Genomic DNA, 27,327 nt, shown 5'->3' on the forward strand with positions numbered 1-27,327 from the left:
AATATTAGTTGATGATATCGATCCAAACAGCAAATTGAAAAAAAGAATGATCAAAAATCGTCTTATTGTTTTTTTTTCTGTTCAAATTACTATAATTTATCAAATGTCCTTAAGGCTTAACTGGACAATTGTACATAAAATAGAGAATGAAAAAAAACGATAACATTGACCTACTAAGCGTGTATTCGAGTTTTAATTAATTAAAACTCAAATACATAAATATTACATTTTTATGTTTTAATTCATTTGTAATCCAAGTCTTTAATGGAAACTACGAAATTCATGATTTGGTATTAAATTATCGACCTATAATTTACTCATTTTTTACTATATTTTACTCATTATGATTACTTGAACTACATAGATACATCATTTATATACTATAGCAACATAAACTAAGCTCTGTTAATAAATTAATTCAATTTTTTTGTAATTATTTTTAATTCATAGTGAAATTAATGATTCTTTAAAATTTATTTCATTTGATTCCCACTTGAATTTATCATGTTTGTATCAAAACAACTAATACATATTAGTTTTTATCAAAATTTTTACGTCACATTTTGATGGATGAATTTTTAATTGTGATATTACTTAATTTTTTAATGTGTACGATAGTTTTCTCTTTCTATATAAGGATATCATAATTTATCAATTGTAACTTTCACCTGCGTAAAACAGTGATAATCATATAATTTATTAGAAAAAGTATCTTATTTTCACTTTTCAACCAATTAGTTACAATTAGTATATTAAATGAAGACGAATAATCTTTTTTTTTTCTTATGTTCGAACATCGATTCTGTAAGGATTTTTGGACCCATTCCTCTTGGTATTACATATTGATCAAAATTACCCTCCTTCCCCCACCAAACATCACGTGTATTTTTAGTTACGAGAAATAATTGTATTTTTTTTTAATATTTGGATTTTTTTTAAATCGGGTAAGAAATAAATATTTTACTATACACCCCTCTCCCCCACGTGATATTTCGTGATTTTTTGTCAAACCCCCGAACCCTCAAATACGTGATTAATGGACGCCGCCTTAACAGTCTTAGATGCTCTTATGGAGAATTTTCTCCATATGGTTGGCCTATCCATATTTGATATTTTTAATATTAATACTGATTATATATTTAAAATTTATGCATCATTGCTATTTTATATTTAACAACTATTGAGTTGTTTTTCCAACATGTCACTATAGTATGCAATGTCTTTATTAAGGCTGACAGTTGTAAATTCCACAAATTCACTAAATGTTCTTAATTGGACAGTTGTAAATATAGCAGTGAATGAAATAAACAAAATATATTTCGCTATAATATATTAATGCTTGATATAACTAATGCTTAGGTGGTTATGGAACCTGAAATCCTGTGTTTGCAGAGCCAAAGCTCTTACCACTAAGCCACAACAAGTTCCTAAATGAATTTTATCAATTGATGACAAAATGTTGAACTTACTAATACATTGATGCGTCTTGTCTTGTCTTGTCTTTAATAAGTACTTTGGAGCATATTAAGATACGATAAGGTTTACTTCCATGCCCTCTTTTCTGTATTTTATCAATATTGACCTTATTCGAAATAACTGAAACTTTATGAAGAATATAATTATGTTGTTTAATTTAATGGCAATTGCATGTTATTTCAAATGCAAAATATTTTTATATCATAAAATTTAGAGAAATTGTTCGTGTTTCAGTATAAAAGCTATAGATTTATTGTTGGTATTGTCTCGACGACAAACGGAGACACGAAGTCGAATAGAAATTGGAAAGCATCCAGCTGAACGTAAAAAATAACTGAACGCTAGACAACATTTAGATGATACCGATTCAATAAAGAATGTGACGTGTTTTAGCTTATTTTCCTTTTAACTATCTCCCTTTTGATGTTTGTGTTCTAGACGCCGAGTTCAGTGAACTGAACTCTGATGTATCTATATGTTACCAAAGACTATGGTAATATCTGAAAGATTGCTCTTCATAACTCTCATGTGTAATGTGTACCTTCTTCACTTTGTATCTTGTTTTCTCAATTCCAGCCAAAAACAGTTTCTGGGATATATTTTCCCGATATGCTCATTGAAATGTGACGCCAAAAGATATGCAATATTTACAGAGGCTGTCATGCTATGATTCATATGGTTTGGTTAAGAATATTTGAAATCGCTTTATAATATAGACAAATGCCAAAAGTACTTTAGCATAAAAGCATATTCGAAAATACTGTTTATCTGAAAATGTTTGATTTTTGCTTTTATATTATTATTTTTTCTGCATTGCATATATATCTGACCTAAAATATTAATTTATATTGATTAATTTAAAAACACAACTTCTACATTGAGTCAAGTATTAAACATATTTTTAATAAAAAATGGTTTTATCGTAATATAACAAGTATCTTTTTTCTTTACTTTCTTGGTCTTTTTTATATAAAGAGGTACAATAGTTTATTTTTACATGTTTTAACAAAGTTATACCATTTATATCCAGTATTTTAGACATCCTGTATGTATTGTTAAAAAGGCATTATTAAAAATTTGCTAAAGGATATTTCTTCAAAAAAAATTGCCAATATGTTCTCGTTAAAGTTATTAATTTATTATTAATTATAATTAATACATGTATCTTTTTCCTTTACTTTCTTGTACTTTTTGGTATAAAGAAGTATAAAGAATTACTTCTTATAATTTTTTAGTAAAGTTATACCATTTATTTCCAGTATTTTTGATTTGCTGTGTCAGTATTACTAAAAGGTATTATTAAAATTTTGCTAAAGGATATTTCTCTAAAAGTTATGGAACAGAGTTTAGCAATATGTTCTAATATTGATAAAGTTATTAATTTATTAATAATTATAATAAATACACGTATCTTTTTTCTTTACTTTTTTGTCTTTTTTCTATAAAGACGTACAATGAAATATTTATTATAATTTCTTAATATATTACTATTTATTTCCAGTATTTTTATTTATTTGCTGTGTCAGTATTACTAAAAAGCATTATTAAAAATTTGTTAAAGGATTTGTTAAAGGTTTGGCAATATGTTATAATATAGTTAAAGTTATTAATTTATAAATAATTATAATTGATACATATATCCTTTTCGTTTAGTTTCCTTTGTCTTTTTGATGTAAAGAGGTATAAGGTTATTTTACTCTTAGTGTCGACAGTCAACACCGATTTATTTTTCCTTAATTTCAAATATTTAATTTAAATTTAAATTCAATAATTAGAAAGAAATAAATTGAATAAGTTTATAAATAATATTCCATCTACTGTTTTTTTTTATTCTCTAATATAAATTACATCTTTCTTTTAAGGTTTTTAATCGGCTAGGACCTGTAGTAAACCTTATGTTAATTAACAAAATATAAGAATTATAACAAATTGATATGATTAAAAATAGAAGATTTTGCGAATAATAAATCTAAAATCTAAGTGGGTGACTAATAGTAACTATTTTCCATAACTCACAACAGTCTAATTTGTACAGGTTATTGATGAACTAAAACTATATTGAAAGTAATTTTGATTTATTAAGTTATAAAATTTTCATTTTATCGATTATTACACTGATTCTTGTCAGATTATTCAATTTTTCTCGATATAATTAAAAAATTCTTGATGCTATAATTAAGGTAAATTTTAGGTGTTTGTTTCTTGTGAATGTCACGTTTTGTTTATATTATATATAGACAAGGCATAAATTAATCAATTTTTTTGTTCTGATTTTTTAAAATCATTATATATAAAATTATTATAGACCAATGTTGATTTTGGAGTCTTTTGCATATTGCATGCATAAGATGCAAAATATAAATATGAAGGTATATGATTTACATTTTGTCGACCTAATTTCTTTCTTAACGCTATTCAAAAATATTTGGCTTTATAATAAATCTAAATAAATTTTGTTATAATAATTATAATTTTAAATTAATTTATTAAAAGTACCATAATATATTTAACTTTGTATATAACTTATCATAAGACTTGAATACAATTATAGACATTTTCTTATGTTTTGTTTTTTAAAAAATTTTTCTAATTTCACGCATGTTTCTTTAGTCTTTCAATTATAAATACTAAATCACTTAATTTAAAGAAAATGTTTCAATTTCAAATCGACATGCGAGTTCGATATAATTATTTAGACAATAAACTGCGCATTCTTCATCTTTTCCAAAACATTTTAGTCGCAAACTAATAAGCCATTTTACCAGGCATTCGCAAATAATAACGGATGTTTATTTTAACAACTCGTTTAAATCACATGATACCTTGAAAATAGCTCTACAACTTATTTACTGCACATGTTAAAATTAATTTGGGTGTAATAAAAATTATACTTTCATAAATATTTTGTTAAAAGATGAGCAGTTATAACATCATATGCGTTGTAAATTTTTGGTATAGAGAAGTTACTTTGTTATGGTAATAATAATTATTTTATATTTCATACTTAAATATATACACAGTAAAACCCTGTTAAGACGCTTTATAGGGACTTGGCAAAGATACTTTGTGAAAGAGTCGTATTACACGAAAAATCGTATGAAGCGTGATTGTCTTAACGGGTTTCTACCGTAATTCAAACTTGTATAAAATAACATTACGTATTTTTTTTATTTCAAATCCGGGACATTAATTTTGCCTGGGGTGGGGCATCAAATATGATTTTGTAACCCTTTCCACTCCGGCGGCGAAATACATATAAATCTCGTAATTTGCGAGTGGAAAGGGAATATTTTTTGTTACAAACAAAAACTATTTAAGGATTTAATTAAAATCATTTCTTAAAATAAATCTAATTTTTAGCTTTCCGTAGGGCTAGTTATAGAAATCGAGAAAAAATCGAAAATGAAAATTGTTATATATCTTTACTTTTCAAAGCCTTACGTACATTTTGGCATACCTTAGAAAAAAATGGATGTATGTGTATTTTTTCTAAGGTATGTCAAAATGTTCAGAAACCTTTGAAACGTAAAGATTTATAAAAATTTTCAATTTCGATTTTTTTGCAATTACTATAACTTGCCCTACGGGAAGTTAAATATATGGTGAGGCGGGGCACAGAGGTCCAATTTGACTTTGGGCAATAATATTGTGAAAACCTAATCAATTATAAGTATAAGGAAATCATTGAGTACATAATTTATATCTACTAATAACATAAATTGATTTTGATATTCATTTTATTAATACCTACGCTTCTTTATTATGATATAAAACTTATTATAATATAAGACTAAATTTGGGATATGATAATCTTACTATTATCATACTATTATATTATACTATACTTTTATATATCATAGATAATTTAACTATTATCTATTATTAACATATGTCATCAATTTCTCTATCCATACAAATAATCTATTACAGCTAGGTTATTATTTGCTAACTAACTTATTATATACACCCTGCATACTTATTTAATACTAATGTGTTATATTTCTACCTTACGCCCTACGTATTATCTCTACCTATCTATTGCCTATACCGGGGATTGAACCCGGTTCCTCTGCGTGAAAGTCACGCATCTTAACCACTACTCTATCGGGTCCCCCCACTGAAAATATATTATGGAACACACTGTTGTTTCTTTGGTTCATTTTCTAATTAATTGAGTAACTAATACTAAGGTGACGCGACAACACACGAAAAAAGACGGTTGATTGTAGCGTTGAGGTGGTCGGGTGGTTAAGGTCGTAGCCTGTCACGCGGCGGACCGGGGTTCGATTCCCGGTAAGGGTGAAAATAGTATGTAAGTGAAATTGCAGGCGTAAGATAATAAATGTTAGGCGGTTTAGATATAAGTGTAAGGATTTGAGCGTATACGATATGGTGGCAAAGGAACGTACGATATAGTAGTTATAAGGCGTATAACCACGTAAAATGTAATGTTTAGGTATTGTTTAGGTATAGGTGATACACATACACGAAAAGAAGTTTATGATATTAGGGGTTATCGTATAAGAATTGCGAATGTTATATAGATTTAATTTATAAATATTCTTTCTTCTATACAAATATTTAGTTTGCTGGTTACTTTTGACAAAGGCAGGGCAAAAGTGCAAGAAATGTCAATTTAGTTTTAGAGTCAGCGGAGAATTTGGTTTAAATGATTCAAAAAACATTTTACATTTATTTGCTGAAGGAAAAAGTGATTAAATTTTTGGGCAGGTCCAATACAAAGGTAAAATATTCTCTGTTAAAAATATTAAATATCGGTACGAAAAGTTCTAGCAATTTGCCTTAAGGCACGCCATGCACACACACACACATCCATTTTTTCTGAGGTATGCCAAAATGTTCAGAAACCTTCAAAACGTCGAGAAATGTAAAAATTTCCAATTCCGATTTTCGGCCCATTACAATAACTTACCCTACGGGCAGTTAAAAAAATGAGCCATTTGGCGGTCAAAAATGAACATTAGACATATGCACATCAAATTATCAGATATTTTATAGAGATTTTAAAAAAAATAATTTTTGGTACGGGAAGTTCCAGCAATTTGCCTTAAGGCACGATGCCATGCGCCCCACTAGTTTAAATAAAAATCATTTAGTATAAAACTTTTTACACTTGTCTGAATTATATTCCTTTTTGCTTAAGTTAATTTTGCTTCTGCAAATTTTTAGTGATAAATATCGCTTCTAGTCTGTCTGCTTCAAGTGATGTATTTGGATATGTTCAGTTTATTTCGGTTCTAATTTCGTAAAAATATTATCTGAAATTAAACATTGTTATAAGACAATATTAAATTCGGAACAATCTGAGATAAAAACCTGAATTTGGGACGAATATTGCTTCTATAAAATTCCGAACGCAAGGTTTAGATCCGGAACAGTTTCTGCCAATCCGGAACCTCAACCAAAATGGATTAGAAATAAACATTTATTTTTCATACCATTGCAAAAGTTTGAAGTAAAATCCATTATCAAAGATGTACTAAAAAAACAATCTATTATAAGCAAGCAGAAACCTTCGTGAAACATGGAGACTTACAACGTAAAACATTGTCAATCGTCATGAATTATAAATAAGACCTAATTACGTTTCGTCTATTGAGTTGTCCTTGGTATTTACAGGAGGTTCATTGTGACGTCTTTTCAATGACGTAGAACCGAATACGTCATTTCAATATACCCCCAAATGTATTCTTTAAATATTTAATGAACCAGGTACTATTTTTAAATTCGTGAATCTTTCACTTGTTTGTGGCAATTAATGGTAATTATTGATTTGTGGGCCTACTAGGTCGGTGGTAACTTCCAAATTATGAGCTAATAATCGATTTTATGGGTACAGATAAAATTGTTTCAGTGCCTTTAATAAAATTCTAGTTCTACAATGCAAAATGCAAAATGGTGTAACCAAGAATTGTCTCACGCTGTGATTGCGTTGTTGTTGTTATAATAAAATACCATTAGCTGATTAAACTGCATTCTGCACATCACTGGTTCTAATGGTCAATATAAAGAAATATAGCGAACATATTCTCTTTATTTTTATGAGAGCAGCTATAATATACTAATACGATATCAATCTGCAATTTATTAGAGATTGAGAGGAAAGCAATTGAATACCACAAACTCTAATACTAATGCATATATATATAATATATATATAATATATATACTAGCTGACCCGGCAAACGTTGTTTTGCTAAGTAAGGTATATTCTAAACAATTTCTAGAGAATCAAAAATATTAATACTTTAAGTATATAAGGATGTGTTGTTTGAATGCTTTATAATAATGAGGTATTATCAAAACAATAAACCCCATTAGTTTGTCTGTCATTTTTGTCAATACAATCAAACTGGAAGTTTTATACACTTTCTACAGAAATCATCGCATCGCTTGCTATTATTAAGAATTAATTTACTTGCCACTTCGTAATAATTTTCCGTGGTTATTAAAAAATGTATTATATATATATTCGCGTAATAATTTTCCAAAGTGGTGATTAAAAATGCATATTAATGTATTTGTATCAAAACAAAAAACACGAATGACAGTTGACAATTAAAAGTAAATGTCATTAATTAAATGGATAGTTTATAATAATTAATTTTGAATTGGAATGAAAAATGCGACAAAAAGCATCACATATGTTTCTCCTGGTTCTAAACTACCTCCCTGCCAATTTTCATCTAAATCGGTTCAGCCGTTCGTGAATTATAAGTGTTCTAACTTAAGCGATCCTTATATATATATATATATATATATATATATATATATAATATTAGGGTGGTCCTTAATATGGATGTTTTCCAATTTTATTGCTACCAGGCGCTCAAATACTTCCAAATTGATAAAAAAAAATCTGACAGTTTATATCTTAATATTAACTTTCGTCCGCACTCCAACCATAGTTTCTTATGGAAATAACATGGGTAAAATTCTATTGGTTTTTTAGAATTACATAACTTAGCGACAAGTGAATCAAAATTTTGAGAATAACATTGTATTTGCTTATTTTGATCATAAATAAAAAATTACAACAAACATTGAATTTTATAAAATAAGTATTTACTTAGGAAGAAAAATGAAGAAACTTTGGTTGGAGTGCGAACTCTTCTAATGTTAATATTAGGACTTAAAACTTTCAGAACATTATTTTTTAATAATTTGGAAGCAATTGAGCCCCTGAGAGCAAAGACCACTCTATATATATATATATATATATATATATATATATATATATATAATGATAATATTTTTTTAAAAAAATATTTTTTTTAATTTTGATTTTTAACTATCATTTCTGAAATTTGATAATTTTTTTTAAAAATGTGACAATAATCCGACTTCAAGAACTGCAAAGTTCATTATTAGGATTGCTAGGAAACTGATTTTTATTCATTTTTTTTAAATTACGATTTATTTTATTATGTAATACTATTTTAATCTTAGTAGAATGTTTTATTGCAAAGTTTAGTTATAGCTTAATTTGGAATGTGATTAATGCAATTAACCATGACATTGAAACACAGATTTATAAACTCAATAGAAATTTATAAATAGTTATATTAACAGCAATCTACAAACAATACAATAGTCTATTAATAATAAACATATGACTAATGTTTTTATACGGTTTTATACTATGTTTTAGTCTATTATTACATAGAACTCATGCAGTTGCTATTTGATACACAAACATCAATTATTTAGTCTTTCTCATGCTAAACTTAATTTATCTTGCCAAACGTAAAATAAACAAAGGCAGATATTCGAATCACTTAAATACATTATAAATAATTTATTCCGAAATTATCTACCTATTAACTTGTTCATCAAAATGTTTATATAAATTTCATTATTTCTGTCATGACGCATTTGAACCACATGCTCAACAAATTCCTCTACTCATTCGCTTTGAGCTAAAATAATCTAAATTGCAATAAAATTTATTAATGTAACAGTGCGTCATAAATTCTCACTAATACTGTGCATTATATCATAACGATTTAGAAACATAAACAATTTTTGCTCAGTTTATGCCAATACTTATGGATTAAATAGACAATGCATTAGTCAACTTATTTTCTTTATTTTTTGTTGGGATTTTTTTTAAACTGTTATAGATCGACATAGGATGTAAAAGCTTTGCCAAATTTAAGGTATATAATGATATAAAAGATATATTTAGTCAAAAACAAAATGCACGGTTTAAAATCAAATGTAAAATTTCCGCAAAAAAATTATATGTAAAATTTTTTATTACAAACATCACTGTTAATCAGGTCTTTTTTTAATAATTTAAATAAATCAGTGAATAAGAGTCAAAATGGGACTCGCAAATAATTTAGTTTCTCTTTTTACTAATAGTAGAATAGAGAAACTAAATTATTTGCGAGTCCCATTTTGACTCTTATTCACTGATTTATTTAAATTATTAAAAAAAGACCTGATTAACAGTCATGTTTGTAATAAAAAAAATTACATTTAATTTTTATCAAATCTAATATTATCAAATTTATTATTTTTGTAAATTTATCTATTTTTTATAATAAGAATAAAAGGTAGTAGTTATTTTGGTAGGTGTAGTTGGTACATTAGTGTTAAATGCAAACATAAGAACAAAGAAATAATATTATCAAATTAGCAAATTTATCGTTTTTATAATATAAATGAAAATTAGTCGTTATTTTGGTCAAAGTGTGCTCAATGCATTGTTTTTTAATCAGTTTTCTGTGGTTGACAAATATACTTGCCATACATTTTTTAGTAAATTAAATTGTTACTTTCACTAATAACATAGGTGAACAAAATAAAAAAGGTATTTGTATTAGGTGTGGGGCATATATTTTACATTGGTAAGTCACGAATTATTAGATAAAAGATTTGTCGTTTTTTTTTTTATTTTTTTTTTCAATTTTTTTCATTTGAAATTTGTAATGTAGTTTCTATCGCTAAACACGAATCTAAAGTCAAAATAGGGGGTCAAATGGATTTAAATTAATTTTAAATTAAAAAAAGCCAATATCTTTGATGTAAAAATTCTTCTGAATGATACTTCAAATCTTATAATTTCTGTCGTCTTCTGGCCCTTTTTAAATTAAATGACTATTGAGTAGTCACTTAAATGATCTGTTAAATTTCTTTTGTATAATTCAACATTATTTGCAAACATTAAACATGTCTGCATTGCCCCTGGGTAATCTGCTAACATGTTGTAAATTACTGCTATATTTCATCAAAAAAAAATTAATAGATCATTTAAGCGAATACTCAATAGTCATTTAAAGTAAAAAAAGGCCAGTAAGCTACATTAATAAATTTTATTGCAATTTAGATTACAGAAATTATAAGATTTGAAGTATTACGCAGAAGAATAACTAGATCTGAGATCTTGTCTTTTTTTAAATGTTTCAATTTTTTGCCATCAACTCCTCAAATTTTGACTTGAGATACGAATCTAAAGTCAAAATTCGGGGTCAAATGGCAAAAAATTGAAACATTAAAAAAGACAAGATTTTAGGTCTAGTTATTATACTCCAGCCGTAAAAATTACATTGGAAAACATATGCCGCAAATCCAAAACAGACAACTTTTTTTGTATGGACCTGTGTAATTTTAACTAATTTTTACCAAATGTTATAACCTGCAAAGTGAGCATATCGCTTTATAAACGTAACAATGAAGAAGTAATAGAAATAATTATCTTAGTTTTCTAATTTTCCCGACTCTGACTCCGAACTTTTGAAATAAAACTCCTCACTCTGTACGAACTACGTATATAGTTTACTCTACTTGGCGCGTGTCTTGTGTCTCTTGGAGGGTGCGAGTAGGTTAAGAATGGGTGCCTTTTAGTACCGAAATGTCGTAATGGATGGGTTGCCATGTAATACTATGCATCCATTCCATCGCGTTCGAGCGTTCGTATGTTTTTGTGTGATTCTCTCTAAGGTCACGGACTGACTATCTGTCTCAAGGTCGATGCGAGGGGTTTGGGAGGGCGTGATCTTCTCTCGTTGCCGGGTTTTTGCGAATTCTCCAAGGAGTAAATTCGATATCACTCACAATTCTTCGAGTTTCGTCATGTCTGTCGTAATAAAAATTTCCATCAATAACGAAACGAACAACTTCTTCTTTGCTTAGAGTTTCGAGTGTAGAGAAATCTAGATATCCACTCCAAGGCTCATACATTGACATATTGATGGACATGAAGTAATTTGATTTGAGATGTTAGGACGTCGATTAGTTTGTGTAGTTAGTCGAAAGCGTTGTTCAACTAATGAAAGCTTTTAGCTATAATAGTGTTAATAATGATTGGTAATAACCATATCGAAATCTCAAATATCATTTAAATTACTAATTTTATCTGAAGTGGAGAAATTGAATGTGATTTCTCTTTCTCATTATTCTCAAATCATTTTCTAAGAAATAACATTTTTTTTTAGGGTCTGTAAATAATTCTGATTGTTATATAATATGGAATAAATAAAAAAATGTTAGGAGTCTTACATTATTCACGTGAGGCTAAAATAGCGGTTGACAGAAAAAAACAAGAAGCATAACAAGGGGTTGCAGTAATTTTTTTTTTTAAATTTGCACCTTTTTGTATGTTGGATGGGGGAAGGTAAAACATGCTTGAAACTCACGATATTAATGGGCAGCCCCTAATTAACATTAACAAATTGTAATCATTTTCATATTAGCTTCAAGATTTATATTTACATCTAATTGAATTATTAGTGGAAAGTATTGCGAAGAACTCAAAATTTTCGAAATACCATAACAAAATTGAATAGGACAACGCGAATATTGAAATATTTGAAATAGATAATATTTGCTAGTAACGCAAATAATTTATATTTAATTAAAGGTTCTCAAACTTCTGATTCGAAGTCTGGAGCTCTAACCACTAGGCCACGGAGAAGCCCATTTAGTACACTTCAATCATCATATTTTGTGTATTATTATTTAGCGATAGTAGAATCATTTTCACCTTATGATTATTGTAGAAATATGATATTCAATGCCTCGTCTCTAAATTTATTTAAATTAGTTTTTTATTTTCTAAAATTTCATTAACTCATTCGTTAATTTTTATTATTATCAAAATTTTGGTTTGATATTAAATGAAATTTAATATATTGCAATGAATGTAAATCAAAATACTAACGTTCTTATAAAGGAATTTTAACATAAGTCTATTTCTCATTTGAATAAGTTGAGCTCGTTATTCTGTGCCAAGACTATTAGCATTGCCGTGCAAAATTATGCGAACGCGTAAAGATGCTAAAATATGTAAATTGCTGGCATCAATTACTCACTGTGTAATATTTGCTTGCATAGAAATTTTACATTTACATTGTTATTATATCACAAATTTTGCCTCCTACTGCATCTTTTTATATAGACTTTTTTTTATGAAATTCTATATTTGAAAAATATTTTCATCACGAAATAATAAAACAAATCCTTTAAGAATTTATGTTAATGTTTTGTTTTGAATATATATAGCTTTCATGGCATTTGCTACTTCAACCATTATTCTGTTCCTCAATGGAAGCATCAAATAAAATACCGAAAATTTTCCTCAAGACTTTATTTTTGGCAAAACTGAGCTGCGTTTTAGGGAGATAATTAAGAATTCTTGTACACACTCTCGCACCGAAAATCATATTCCACCGTGAAAATTATATTCGTTCATTTATGCTATCAAATGAACTAAATCTTGTTAACAACGTTGATATAAAGATCAATTTTACACGTAAATATTTAATAATTTCACACAGTACATCATATTTTTAATAAGGAGTACATCAACCCTCATACTTCATTACTATCTTATATGAATAAATAAATATGATCAATGTCCGTACATTTGTCTACCGATTGTTAACATATTTTACATTTAATTTGCAATTTAACTGTGTTGCACTGAATAATATATACATGACAAGTTTGCTTCTTGCAATAATTAGCTTCTCCTGCGATCTCAAGAAATTCTATTTCTAGCTTCTAGTGTCATTATATTCCGCATGCAATTTTAATAACAGAAATTTGTTCATCGCTTTATTTTTTCTCTTATATAGATATTTCCAATAAAATAGCATTTTTACTTTCGTATGTGATATAATAAAAGAACTGTTACACATTAAAAAAAACGGCTCAGGAGAAAAGAATTCGGAATAGTAATCATTTGGTAATATTTCACCTTCTCTAGCTCTAATTTCGCGAATGTATATAATTATATGTGAAAAATCCAAGTAAATTTTTAAACAAATAAGAACTGTTATGTACTGCTTCGAATCCTTTTTTTTTCTATTAGATACCAATTGTATAAAAAAATATTAATAATTTTTGATAGTAATGGTGCGTACCTATATGCAATGCTTGTAATTATTGGAGTAAATTTTGTAGAAAATGTTGCTAATTCATTTGCATTAAATTTCATTTTCTAGTATGCATAATTATTTATCAATGTAAATGAATATTTACTAATGTTTGTATAAATCAGTATATAAAAATTTCTTTTGAGTGGTTTGAGTGTGTGATGCTCTAATGTAGTAAATCAATTACAAAATTATTTTCTGATCATTTTGAATTATCTTCTTAAATTTAAATGCCATTGTCTTTTTCCTGCTTATCACAAATACTGTAGCACATTGCGTGGAAATTCTATTTTGTATTAAAACTTCTTGAATATTTAAATTTAACATCCATAACGTTTTAGCATCATCTAATATTCATGACGACGCTTGACTACACAAACATCCAGAACAGTATTTAAGATTTTCGGAATCGCGAATTTGGGATATATTGATAATTTTTGTTGACTTAACAATTGAAAGGAGTACATAATTATATTAATGCGAAGGCTAAACTGAAAAGTACAATAATTGTTTGATATTTAATCCTTGATTGTCTAATATTTGATCCTAAACTATAAGATATTTACAAGAATAGAGAGCATCAAAACTTGAATCCAAATTGCTCTAAATTAATAACATTATATCCAATGATCAAACCTTAATTTTTATGCAAATAATTTTTGCAAAAATCTCATTAAATATTCTTCATTCACACTTTGGTATTATGTATGGGTACTTTTTCTATAGATAATTAATTTGTACACCGAATTTTCCTTAAAGTATTTTGTAAATCAATTCGTCTCATTCTTAATTCTTACTTATGTAAAATTAAAAGTTTCATAATAGACTTCAATTCAAGAGGTTAATATAATTTAATTAGAAAAATTGATATGCTAGTACTAGCATGTCTTATATTAATCTACTGTTACGACTACTATTAATGTTTTATTTATTTTTACCACAGATAATTATAATAATTCAAAAAAAAATAATGAAGCAAAAAATAAGAGAATGCGATAATTAATTCAGTAATAAATCATATTAAGTTTAATTCATAATTCATTTAATACATTTTTGGTATTGTATTCAAAATCATACTTCATCGAGTCTTTCTAACACCATATTAAAAAAATTATTCAAATGATATACTTTTCTGTTTATATTTTGTTGATACATAATGCTATTTGTTTATGAATATTCACCATCTTTTCGCTAGAATAAATTGCATTCCGGATTTATTATCTATCTACAAACAAGTTTGAGATTTTTTTTTCATTCTTAAATACTTAATGTTCCGAAATTATCTTCTTGTTTTTACATTGTTTGTTAATGTAAATACAATATTTACGATAACAAATATTTGTATTTTAAATAGTGGTAAACTTGAAAGCAGTTTTGAATTTTATATCTTTGATAGTTATATGGGCTCCGTAGTAAGAACGTGATTTAGCATCCACTTGATCCGAGTTCGATACCTACCTAGGCTAGCAGTAGTGATATCAAGTAGTAGCGATGTCATATTTTTACTTAAGATTATATAACATATCATTTTGATTGCTGACATGAAGATTTATCTCTCTAAAATTAATATATAGAAATTATAATCATATTGTTATGGTAATTATTTGTCCTTACAAAGTTTAGTACAAATGTTTTCAATAATTATGTTAGTTCGCATTCTGATGTTTTACTATTTATACTTGCAACATTTTTTTTTATCATCGGTGGTAATTCAAAATATTTCCAGCTGCAGTGGTTTTATAGGAAAATAAGGTTTTCAGGCTTTCATAATTATTTATTTTGTCAATTTATTAAAGAGAATCTCAAGCCGATCATTATGAGCTACTATTGTATATTTATGATTTTAACTTGAACAACATAGTTATAAATGCTATAATTATTATCAATACAAATTGTCATAACATCAGAAACTTTCATGTATCTTTTGCAATACTAAATAATCAAATAGCTAATGAAAGTGCATTTATTCGAAAATATAAACTTCCTACGAGCGCAGGTGTTTTCTCAGGTGAAACTCGATCTAGAGAGGGCTTATAAATGTGTTCATTATCATAACATGGATTTCAATAGGTTGCTGAACAGCAATGTAACGTAAGAGAAAATCAATTCAATAATACTAGAAATCCTACCGTTTCCATATCAATTTACATTTATTGCTGATTGCAAAATCGATAATAGTTGATTTGCTCGAGGCTGGGTGTAGAAGGAAAAATATTTATAAATTCACTTTTTTATCTTTACTATTTAATCTTGAAACAAATACTGGTTAGGTATATATTCTATACTATAGAGAAATTTCTTATGTCTGAAGCACCTATTATTTTCAATTGGAAATAAAGCTTGATGACGATCTTAAAATAAATAGTACATAAATCAAAATTTTTGTAAATTATTTATTAAGTGCTATTTAACACATTGCACTTAATAACATGGTTCTATTCGCGTCATTTACAAAAAAAGGTATATTTATAAACACATAAAACCAGATATGTAATAATAAAATAATTAACAATGAAATTAATAAATCATATTTATAAAAATGCAAATCATAATAAATTAAATATTGTATAATTTAGTAGTGAAAAGTATACTGAATGACCTGAATATTTATCTCCATCGCATACTAGTTGTAAAATTGCAGGAATAAAATGTAAAAACTCATTTTTATGTTATATTATTCTAATCTAGCATTACTAGCAAATCGTCAAGTAGGAGTACCTGTTTGATATCCTTAAATGGTTATAAAGTAATTGCCGATATGAAGACGGTGCTTTCACTTTTTCCTTGTCTCTCCCTGAACTGATAAATAATAAGGAAGTACGAAAGGCGGTTAAATTTTATGCATCGGGACATGCGATACTGCCGGCGCTTCTAGGTTTCATTCATTGCACGATTTTCTCATACAACTTTATAAATATTGGTTGGCGCTTATGGCGTACGTAACCACTTTCAAGTGATAAGAAATCTATACTACATTTATTTTAAAATAATGTATATATTGTTTATATATATATATATATATATATATATATATATATATATATATTAACAAAGTCTAGTAATCGGGCATAACATCAATAAAAAAAAATTATGCCCGATTACTAGACTTTCAGAAATCATGCAATATATGCAATAGTGTGTGTGTGTGTGTGTGTTATTGATTTTGTCGCAAACGTTATATTAATATCTATTCCAGATGAACCACGACCTCATCTGGGTGCCTGGGAGGACCCTCTGACAACACTGTCAGCCTCGGTTCGAGCCTCCACCGGGCGGCGGCGTAAAGGGCCCACCGGTGGTGGCAGAACCCACACCTCAGAGGACAGCTGGGGATCTAACTCTGATCATGAACTTTCTACTGACGATGAAAGCGATCGCAGTGCTGCTTCAACAACAAGGTATTCACCATATTTTTTATAATTAATGTGAATTGCATTTGGAAAACATCATTTATTGCAACATGTAAAGATATTCGTCGAGATGACCGTTTCAAGTAAACGGCATAAAAATTCTTCGTATTTTTTATTGAGAATTTACACCATGTACTGGATACATTTTTATTAGCTTTACAATGAAAGTATACAAAGTAAATAGCATATAAATTCTAATCAGTATCTTACTTCGGAAAATAAAAAATAGTTCAAAAGTTGTTCTGCGAACTCCGCGTCATATCAATTTAGCATATTAGAATCATTTAGAAGATCATAGGTTAGGCGTTGCAGTTATTATGATACACTCACGTTCGAATAAATACTATGCCCTTCGTCCATATGATCGATTTTTGATTACATCAATGCAGATTTTAAAAATAAACAACTAAAATGCTTATTTAAATATATATGATTAATTATAGTACCTAATATAGTAATTTCACTTTTTTCGCATTATAATAATGCTTTCGCTATATTTAAACGAAAACGTGTGGGCGCGTGCGTGTTTGTGTATGCGAATAATTCACTACAAAAATATAAAAAAGTAGTTCATGTGTTGCAAAGTTTTCAACACATATGTGTTTTCTTTTCTTGCTCTAGTCGCGGTCAACTGCGATCGACTTTGAATAAAGCTCGCACTCTGTGGCGCTCTTCCGGAGGTTCATCGGGCTCATCTTCTATGAACGGATCTTTGAATTCTCCTGGAATGGCTCAACCCGGTGCAGATCCTGCTCATCCTGGCGATGGCTCGCCTGGAGGGCGCTTATCGCGATGGTTTTCAATGAGAAGAGGTTCTTCGCATCAATATGATTTAGGAGGCACTACAACATCCAACAACGCGCAAATTACAGCCGCTGCATTAGCTGCAGCTGTTGCAGCAACTAATAATAATCACAATGTTGTCGATGGCTCATCTAAGATGCCTCAACTAACGGAGGTATATCTAGCGACAATATTCATATCAATTTTGTTTTTATTACACATATAGAGTAAATTACTAATATTTATGCTTAATTATTTAATTTTATTTAGATGGACGAAGACAGTGTACCTGTAACAAATACAGCTTTGCGAGGCAAAGGTTCTTTCTATGGAAGATCGCCGTCCACCACGTCGGGCAGTAGCGGTGTGAACAACGCGAATCGCAGTGGATCTTTACCACCTAACAGTGAGTTGACGTCGACGGCTTTGCAACAGCAAATTCCGCTGCGAAGAACCGCTCCGCCAACATTGCCACCGCCGCCGCCGGGTCTCACAGAATTACAACGAAAGCGACGGCTAATAGTTCAGTCAATAGTCCATAGCGAGAATTCATATGTTGCTACTCTTCAGCGCCTTGTTAACGTAAGTGATCCGTGTGATCCATCGATTGTTTCGAATTAATCGAAAAAATTATGACTTAAAATAAATATTTTATATTTCTCGTATAGGACTATAAAAAACCGCTGGAAGAAAGCAACCCCCCTATACTGAATTCAGCGAAGATTTCTACATTATTCCTATGTCTGCCTGAAATCCTACAGTGCCATTCGATGTTTAGATTAGCGTTAGCGGAGCGTGTTCGTGCCTGGGATCGTGATGAGCGATTAGGCGATGTGTTTTTTAGTACATTTTCCAAAAGTACAGTTTTGGAAATCTATAGTGGCTTTATTAATAATTTCTCTGTGGCGATGGAACTCGCCAAAATGGAATCTAAAAGAAAGTCAGCTTTGGCAGACTTTTTTAAAGTAAAGCAAATGACGGCACACGACAGGCTGTCATTCTTCGGTCTTATGGTGAAACCAGTGCAGAGATTCCCGCAATTCATCATGTTTTTGCAGGTAAAATAGACATTGCACATGAATATATTTTAAAATTTATTAACCACTAAATAAATATAATTTTTGTAATATTACGGCATTTTTTTTAACAATGAGAACCGGCAAATAATAATAACGTGGCATATTGGTAAATTTTATGCCCAAACTGACCGTGGGAAATATTAAAGGCCTATGAAAAGCGGTTTAATTATAAAATTAATTAAAGTTTGCATTTTAGTAGCGTGTTGAACACATAACATGGAGAGCTTTCTCATATCAGTAGCAAGGTAGTGGTATCTAATTCTAATCTTTGCGTCTATGCTCGGGAGTTCCAAACCCGCTCGAAGATTTTATTTTATTTTTAATTATTTTCATTACATTTCTATAAAAATTAACCTAAATTTTTAATTAATTTTATATTTTTCTTCTGAATATTCTATAATAAAGTACCCTGTAACGCCTATATAAAATTGATGTTATACTTGAAACATTACAATTTCATATTAATAGAAACTTATTGCTGTCTTTCGATGAAAAAATATAATGTATTTTCATATAAAAACTATTTTTTAAGGTTGATGAGATAATACTAATTGACGGGACAATACTGAGAATAAATTGAAATATATCAATTGAATAATATATTATGTTCTCTGAATTTCAGGATTTATTGAAAGATACTCCTCAGGGTCATCATGACCGCATGAGTTTGCAATTGGCTTTGACGCAGCTCGAATCTTTAGCGGAAATGCTTAACGAACGTAAACGCGAAGCAGAGCAAAGCCAAGCGTTCTGCGAAACGCTGGCTCGTATTGGAGGCGTACTCAACGCTCGCTCTCTCAGCGATGGAAATCGGTATCTTATCCGAGAAGATGATGTTACACAATTGGTAATTAATCTTTTTTTTCTTATATTCATAACAATAAAAGTTAGTTCTATTGTTCTTTGCCTCTTATTCAATCAAATTTGTAATAAATTTGTTCTCTCAAATCAGGAGTATAATCAAAATGGAATGATAACAAAATCTAAGCCTCGACGATTACTATTATTGAATGATAGAGTTGTGTGTGTCAGCGTAACTCCTCGCCATTCATCTGATTTTGGTGCCGTGGAGAAGCTAACTTTCAAGTGGACGCATCCAGCGGCGGATGTAGAAATTCAAGACTCGGGCGCTAGTCCCACGTTAAGCCGGATACTCACTGCCGGTAAATATACGCTTTATTTTATAGTCTAATACCTGTATATTATTTTTACCATATTAAATTTATTTTAAATACCTTTTCATATATTGTGCAGGGCTAAACAGGGGCGGATCGCTAAAGTCAACCAACGGTACAGATGGCGGCGGGGCGGATTCTTTGTGTGGAGAAATGAACGCTCTCATGCACGATTATGAAGCGATATCTCGCATAGCAACCATTGTAAATACTCTGAAAGGAAACTATCCTGATTTACAACCTGACACTACGAAACGTATTCTTCAAACTATTCAGTCTTCCATACAGGTAATTTGATAGAATTACGGATCTTCAATTATTTTCTCTAATTTATTTTTTATTCAATAAATACAACGACATATATTACTTTGTTCATTTCTTAGTCTATTATTATGTATTCAAATTAACTTAAAAACAGCGAAAAGATGAGGAAATGGCATGGCTAGATTCATGCTGCCTACAGTTGATTGCCAGGGCTCCGCGTGGCGGAAAAGAAGAGACATACACATTTCAGACTGCAGGTCCGGCTGTGCGTCGAGATTGGCTGACTGAACTACGACTGGCCCAACTCGCTCTCGACCCAAACAATTCTCCTGCCTGGTTGACAAGCGACGCATCGCCTGCCCGACGTCCTGCTACCAGATTGCCACTATTTGTTAGATCTCACTGCGTCTATCGTTCACAACATAAAGCTGAAGTTAAATGCGGTTGTTACTACAATGCTCCTACTAATACAGGTATAATTTTCGTAAGTTTTAGTATTTAACTTTAATGATTTCTACTGGTAAAAGTACATGGTCTTGCAATTGTTCGTCATTTTTATCACATAATTTCCCGTAGGGTAAGTTATTGTGATCGTCCAAAAATCGAAATCGAAAATTTTTACATTTCTCGACGTTTTGAAGGTTTCTGAACATTTTGGCATACTTTAGAAAAAATAGATGTGTGTGTGTGTATGTATGTATGGATACATTTTTTCGTCCACGTTTTCGGGCGCACGGATCAACCGATTTGAATGGTTCAAAAAACATTCGATTCCTATCGATAGGGAGATGTGCTGATTAGTTTTTGGCAAAGGCAGGTCCAGAAGTTACAGAGATAAAGAGCAAAGAGTGCAGAAAATAAAAATTAAGTTTTTGAGAGAACGGAGCATCCAATTTGAATGATCCAAAAAACATTTAATTTGCAATAACGGGGAGAAGTGGTGATTGGTTTATGGCAAAGGCAGGTCCAGCGGTTTCGGAGACACAGAGCTAAATGTGCAAAAAATTGTGGTTTTTAAGGGAACTAAGCGTCCGATTTGAATGATTCAAAGAACTTTCTGCTTGTTTTAACAAAATAATTGATTTTGAAAAAAAAACATTGTTTCAATTTTTTTTTTTAAATTTTTTTTTTTGTATATCGAAAATAATTCAGGTTTCTATTTTAATTCTGTTCTAATATACCTTAAACAAATAATTTCAACTTTCCAATTCAGTTTATTTAATTTTTATAAATATTAGACAATGTTACAATATTTATAATAATCTATTTTAAAACATTTAATATTCCTCGATCATCTCGTTACGATACGGGAAGTTCCAGCAATTTGCCTCAAGGCACAATGCTTTAATTGCCTTAAGACAGAATTCCACTTACAGCTAGTTTGCTTATGCATTAAAAAATGACGAACCAAAGAATAATTTATATTAATGGGTTATCGGTAACCGTCGAAAATCATCCATTTACCAGCCGAAATTCAAATATAGTTGCGGTATGCTTATAATAGATAACTCATTAATCTTTTAATATTATAATATAAGTGATACTTGTATTAAGTTACATACTAAATAAACCAAATAATCAGTTTAATGTTAATTTCGTGAAATTGCTTTATAGGAAGGACGCGCTCTCGCGGTGCTGTATCCGGCTATGTATGGCTGTGCACAAGTGATGGTGCTAGTAGCCATTTATCAGTTTTGTCTGTGTCTCAACGTGGTGGCGGTGCCAGTAGCGGTGCAACACCAAACGCTGGAACATTGCGGGATTGTGCTTCGCACCATTTGGTCGAAACCCGCGTAACTGCTTTAGAACATGCTCGCGGCCCGCCAGACGCTGTGTGGCTCGGTACAGACGCTAGAAAAATTATGATTTATGCGGCTAACGATCCGGACAAAGCCGATCCTGTATATCAGACAAACGTTCAAGCACCAATTACGCGTCTTAAGTATCATTGCGACTCGACGTTCGTGGGCTTAGCTGATGGGAATGTACTTGTTTACAGGTAGGTTTATGTATAAACAAAATGTTTAATAATTGTATCGATCATCGTTTTTCTTTGTCTATCCACTGTATTATTCCATGTTATATATTTACAGTAGTGATGTGCCGACTCGCAAATTTCCTGATTCGAGTGATTCGAATCATGATTCGAATCAATTCGAATCAAGTTCATATATGAACAATTATAATTTAAGAGAAGAAATAATATCATTTTAATAATTTCATAAGTGAAATAATTAATTTAGTAAGCAAATAATTCCAAAAAGTGCAGAGATGAATACATTTATATTATATATATATATAATAATAAACTAGCTACAAATATAACTAATATTTCAAGTGAATTTACAGTAAAATATAACCAAACACTTCTCTATCACTAAACCATATAAAACAATATTCTTAATCTTACGTTGAACGAATGCATGTGTATATTATTGATTGTTTAGATCTAATCTAAACAGGGGGCTGAATCTAACGTCTTACGAATGACTTAAAATTCAATCCACTACTGTAAAGATTGATATTATTTCATTTGCGTGAATTTGCCATTACTTGCATAATTAAAATATGCTAATTTCGTATGTGTATAAAACTCGTTGTGTAGTTTATTTTGATATTAATTAAAATCTAAATCGCGTATTTATTATCTAAATGAGTTTTTGATATTTCATGAACAAATTTGCTCTCAGCTCTTAGTCAAAAATAAACAAACACTCAAGACCCATACGCACTGCATCTCGATAAGTCGATACGCTAAAACACGGACACATGTTTCGAACTCAAGTCGGAATGATTCTGTTTGAGTTATATGAACTCGGATGAATTCATATCGACTTGAAGTCGAAATGAGTCGGTTTGAGTCATAGGAACTCGGATGAGTTCATATCGACTTGACGACAATGAATGCGGTTAAAGTCATATAAATTGGAGTCGGGTGATACATTTAAGCGTATTAAAGCCGGGTGACTCGCATGATTTAATTCAAGATTTATTTTTTATATTTATTATTATTATTTTTTATATTTATTATTATTATTATTTATATTATTATAATATTGTATTAATTTAAAACATATTTTTTATAATCATGAAAATTTGTGTTCATACATGTACACAGTAAATATTTCGCGGCTTGATACGAGTTGATTCGAATCAAGTAAAATCTGATTCGAATCAAGTCGTTAAAGGCTTGATTCGAATGATTCGAATCACTTGGTTCGACTTGGATCACACAAGATCTTCTAATTCAATTACTATTTAGACGTTCTGGCAATGACAAAAGTTGGTGGCCTCTACGAGAGCCGCAAATTGTAAATATGGGTTCAGAACCAATCACATCACTATTACCAACAACTGATGCAGGATTGTTTGTGTCCTGTGGCAGGAAGGTGAGCAGGGTTAATAACTTGCTATACTTTTCATTTTTAACTTAAATTATTACATATAATCTATTTTAGGTAATGTTACTTAATGCACATTCTGGCGAGATTTTACGAAGTTTTAATATAACTCGTCAAGATAATAGTTCTCAGACTGTAAGTCATTTAGCTCTCTCTGGAATTGGATTGTGGGTAGCTCTCAGAGATTCAAGCATTCTTTGTTTGTATCATTGTGAAACATTCAGGCATTTGCAGGTAATAAATTTAAAAAAGTATCATATCTATCTACACACACACTCAAATATATATATATATATATATATATATATGTGTGTATATTGATTGTTTTTTTTCTGAACAGTAAATCCAATAATAAAAAAACAATTTGTTTTTTGTAGATGTTTAATAACGACGTTTCGGAACTAGATACGTTCCGTCATCAGGTTTATTCTGTCAAAGATAATGTTTTTTAAAACTATTGATTGAAATTAATTAATGATGGTTATTACAGATTATTTAGAAAAAATATAAATGAATGGATTATGTACCAGTGTAAAGAGTTATAAAAATTAACTAAAAGAGTTTTTATATAAAATTGAGAAGCAAAAACTATTTACCTGTAATAATTTACATATCCATATCACTAATATTTTTTGTTAAAAACACTCGATTTTTTCCCGATGGAGTTCTGTCGGCCAGATGTAAGGACTTGGGCAAAAATAATTTTTAATGGCTCTTGTATCGGTAATTTACGAAAAATGGGAATGTATTGCTTTAGCAAATGTTGAGAAATATTATTATGTATATATATACATGCACATACATATGTATACTCTTTACACTGGTACATAATCCATTCCTTTATAATTTTTCTTAATAATCTGTAATAACCATCATTAATTAATGTTAATCAATAGTTTTTAAGAAACATTATCTTTGACAGAATAAACCTGATGATGGAACGTATCTAGTTCCGAAACGTCGTTATTAAACATCTTCAAAAAACAAATTGTTTTTTATTATTGGATTTACTGTTCGGAAAAGAAAGAATCAATATATTGAAAAAATCCAGGACTTTTCTATTGAATATATATCTATATACTATTCCCATTTTATTTAATTCTTTGTTTCGTATTATATTACTACTACGGAATATATATATCCTCGAAGACAAAACATAAATTATGAAAACTTATTTTTGTTACATAGGATATTGATATCGCAAATGATGCGGCCCGTGTTGCACAGAATACTACAAACCGAGAGTTGCATGGAAATGCCCAAATAACAGTTACAGCACTTATGGCATGCAAAGGACTTCTTTGGGTTGGTACAAGCACTGGAGCTTGCCTTACCGTACCTTTACCTAGATTAGAAGGTGTTCCTATTATCGGACGATTTGATGTATCTTATCATGTGCACAGTGGACCAGTTACTTTTCTTTTACCGCTTTATTGTCCGAAAAACTATGATATGGGTACGCTTAGAAGGAAAGAAGTTGAGGCATTTGATGACAATACCAATAACTCATTAGCACAACAACACAAAAGTGAAACTAAAAATATGAATGATAATGCTGCTTCGGTAAGCGTGAAATTACGTCAAAATTTAGCCAACAGTCCTGTAGTTTTACGTCGCCGGCGATCAAAGGATGGTGGTGGCGATGTTGCTTCTCGTGGTTCGAAGACTCTTCCGCGCAGTCTCGGTTCGTTCAGCGCCGCTAGTACAACATCTTCTCAAGGCTCTGGAGACACCTGCGATGTATATGGACTATATGGGGACTTAATGTATATTAAGGACTATGAAGAAACAGTAACTTCCTTCGAAAGTCCTTTACGACGCAGCGACCCCGAATTAGCAGCAATCCCTGGCAAAGTGAGCACATTGGACAGGCGCCTACGTTGGAAATGTGGTCGGCCGCGCTCACTGGACTTATCCAACTGGTCTCCTGATGATTCTCGAAGTTCCTCTGGTCTCTGTACTACTTCTTCAGGAAGTGAGGAGTCGGTAGCTGCTTCTAGGCGTGGTGTTTCACGTAATAATAGCGCAGCATCTGAAAGATTGACGCCAGATATTACTTCAAATTCAGTATTACCACCAAGCAGTCAATTGACTCCTGCAACATCTAATGCAAATACCACTATTAAAATTTCTAATAAACGCGGAATAACAGTGAACGCTCAGGATTCAAAGCGTACAATAATAACTATAAGTGGCGGTAGAGGTTATTTTAATTGGCGTCCTCAGAGTTGTATTTCAGCAAATGAAAAGCAAAAACAATCTGGACAACAATCAGGCAAGGTGGTTCCTAATACAAATGATGCACACATTATTATGTGGGAAAAAAAACTGTGATGTGGTATTAATTTTAGATTTTACAAATATATTTATATTTGTCAGAACATAAATTATTGTTATTGCAAATTTTGTTATTGACACACTGTTTATACTAAATATATAATTTTAGATATGTTAGGAAGGCATGTAAATATTTTTATATACCAAATGTTGTTATATCTGAAAATAAGTTTGCAGCTATGTGTGTTTTGATTACATTATGTGTATGTGAACATTACACACACATACACAAACATATATATATATATATATATATATAATATTATTACAATATAATATAACATAATTGTGTCTTTGTGTATGTGTATGTTGTTATGCATATTCTTTTTGTAAAACATTAAAGAAAATTTACTTTATAATAAAAAAAAGTTGTTGATAAGCCATGAATATATGGGCGTTTTCAAGATATAATGCAATTATATTCTCCAGATGTGGTGTGAAATTGTGGAATGCTTACATTTAGGTAGAATATGTTTGCTGCTTGAAAATTTACTTAATATAATAATATATGGCATAACCATTGATAAGTGAAGATCAATTTTGTTACGAATTAGTCAAATTGTTTGTATGGACGATACAAGAGTGATTGAATTGAAATTAAATTTATTGTACAACTACAGTAGCATTTAAAATTTATATATGTAGATGATTTCAACAAATGAGTATTATAAAGTAAAAAAATATAAAATGAATATTATGTATGCACTATGCATTCACGCGCACACACACACACACACACACACATATATATATATAAATATATATATATATATATATATATATATATATATATATATATATAATAGTTTCTATGTAAATATATAAATACATCAATTTTGTAATTGTTCAAGCTTAGCAATTACGAGAACAGTTCTTTGTTTAAAATTATATCTTTTTCAAAACTGCAATTGTTTTTATAAGTTGATAACAAAACACGTATGATTTTGAGTTTTACTACATTCAATAAATATATACCATTTTTATTCTAGTCAGGTATA

General features: G+C 29.7%; 1 protein-coding gene across 1 annotated transcript; it reads left to right on the top strand.

Annotated features, from left to right (window-relative positions):
• Positions 1–16,309: 16,309 nt before the first annotated feature.
• On the top strand, positions 16,310–26,447 carry LOC113366975 (rho guanine nucleotide exchange factor 10-like protein). Its single transcript, XM_026608614.1, has 13 exons — positions 16,310–16,340; positions 17,077–17,278; positions 17,912–18,248; positions 18,344–18,655; positions 18,742–19,131; positions 19,775–19,999; positions 20,105–20,315; positions 20,407–20,615; positions 20,746–21,079; positions 22,206–22,590; positions 23,854–23,980; positions 24,050–24,226; positions 25,181–26,447. Exons 1-13 carry the CDS (start codon positions 16,310–16,312, stop codon positions 26,324–26,326), a joined length of 4,086 nt encoding a protein of 1,361 aa, XP_026464399.1. The 3' UTR covers positions 26,327–26,447.
• Positions 26,448–27,327: the final 880 nt, after the last annotated feature.

Source organism: Ctenocephalides felis, unplaced genomic scaffold (genome assembly GCF_003426905.1).
Source record: "Ctenocephalides felis isolate EL2017-DRISC unplaced genomic scaffold, ASM342690v1 CF-g0.4_SCAFFOLD_01170, whole genome shotgun sequence".
In the NCBI taxonomy this organism is placed as follows: domain Eukaryota; kingdom Metazoa; phylum Arthropoda; class Insecta; order Siphonaptera; family Pulicidae; genus Ctenocephalides; species Ctenocephalides felis.

Excerpts from the sequence above, each read along its gene's own strand:
- LOC113366975 (XM_026608614.1), top strand. The coding sequence starts at position 16,310 with ATGGTTCTATTCGCGTCATTTACAAAAAAAG. Across the intron at positions 18,656-18,741 it reads CTCTTCAGCGCCTTGTTAAC|GACTATAAAAAACCGCTGGA; the intron begins GTAAGTGATCCG and ends TTTCTCGTATAG. Across the intron at positions 20,616-20,745 it reads CTATTCAGTCTTCCATACAG|CGAAAAGATGAGGAAATGGC; the intron begins GTAATTTGATAG and ends ACTTAAAAACAG.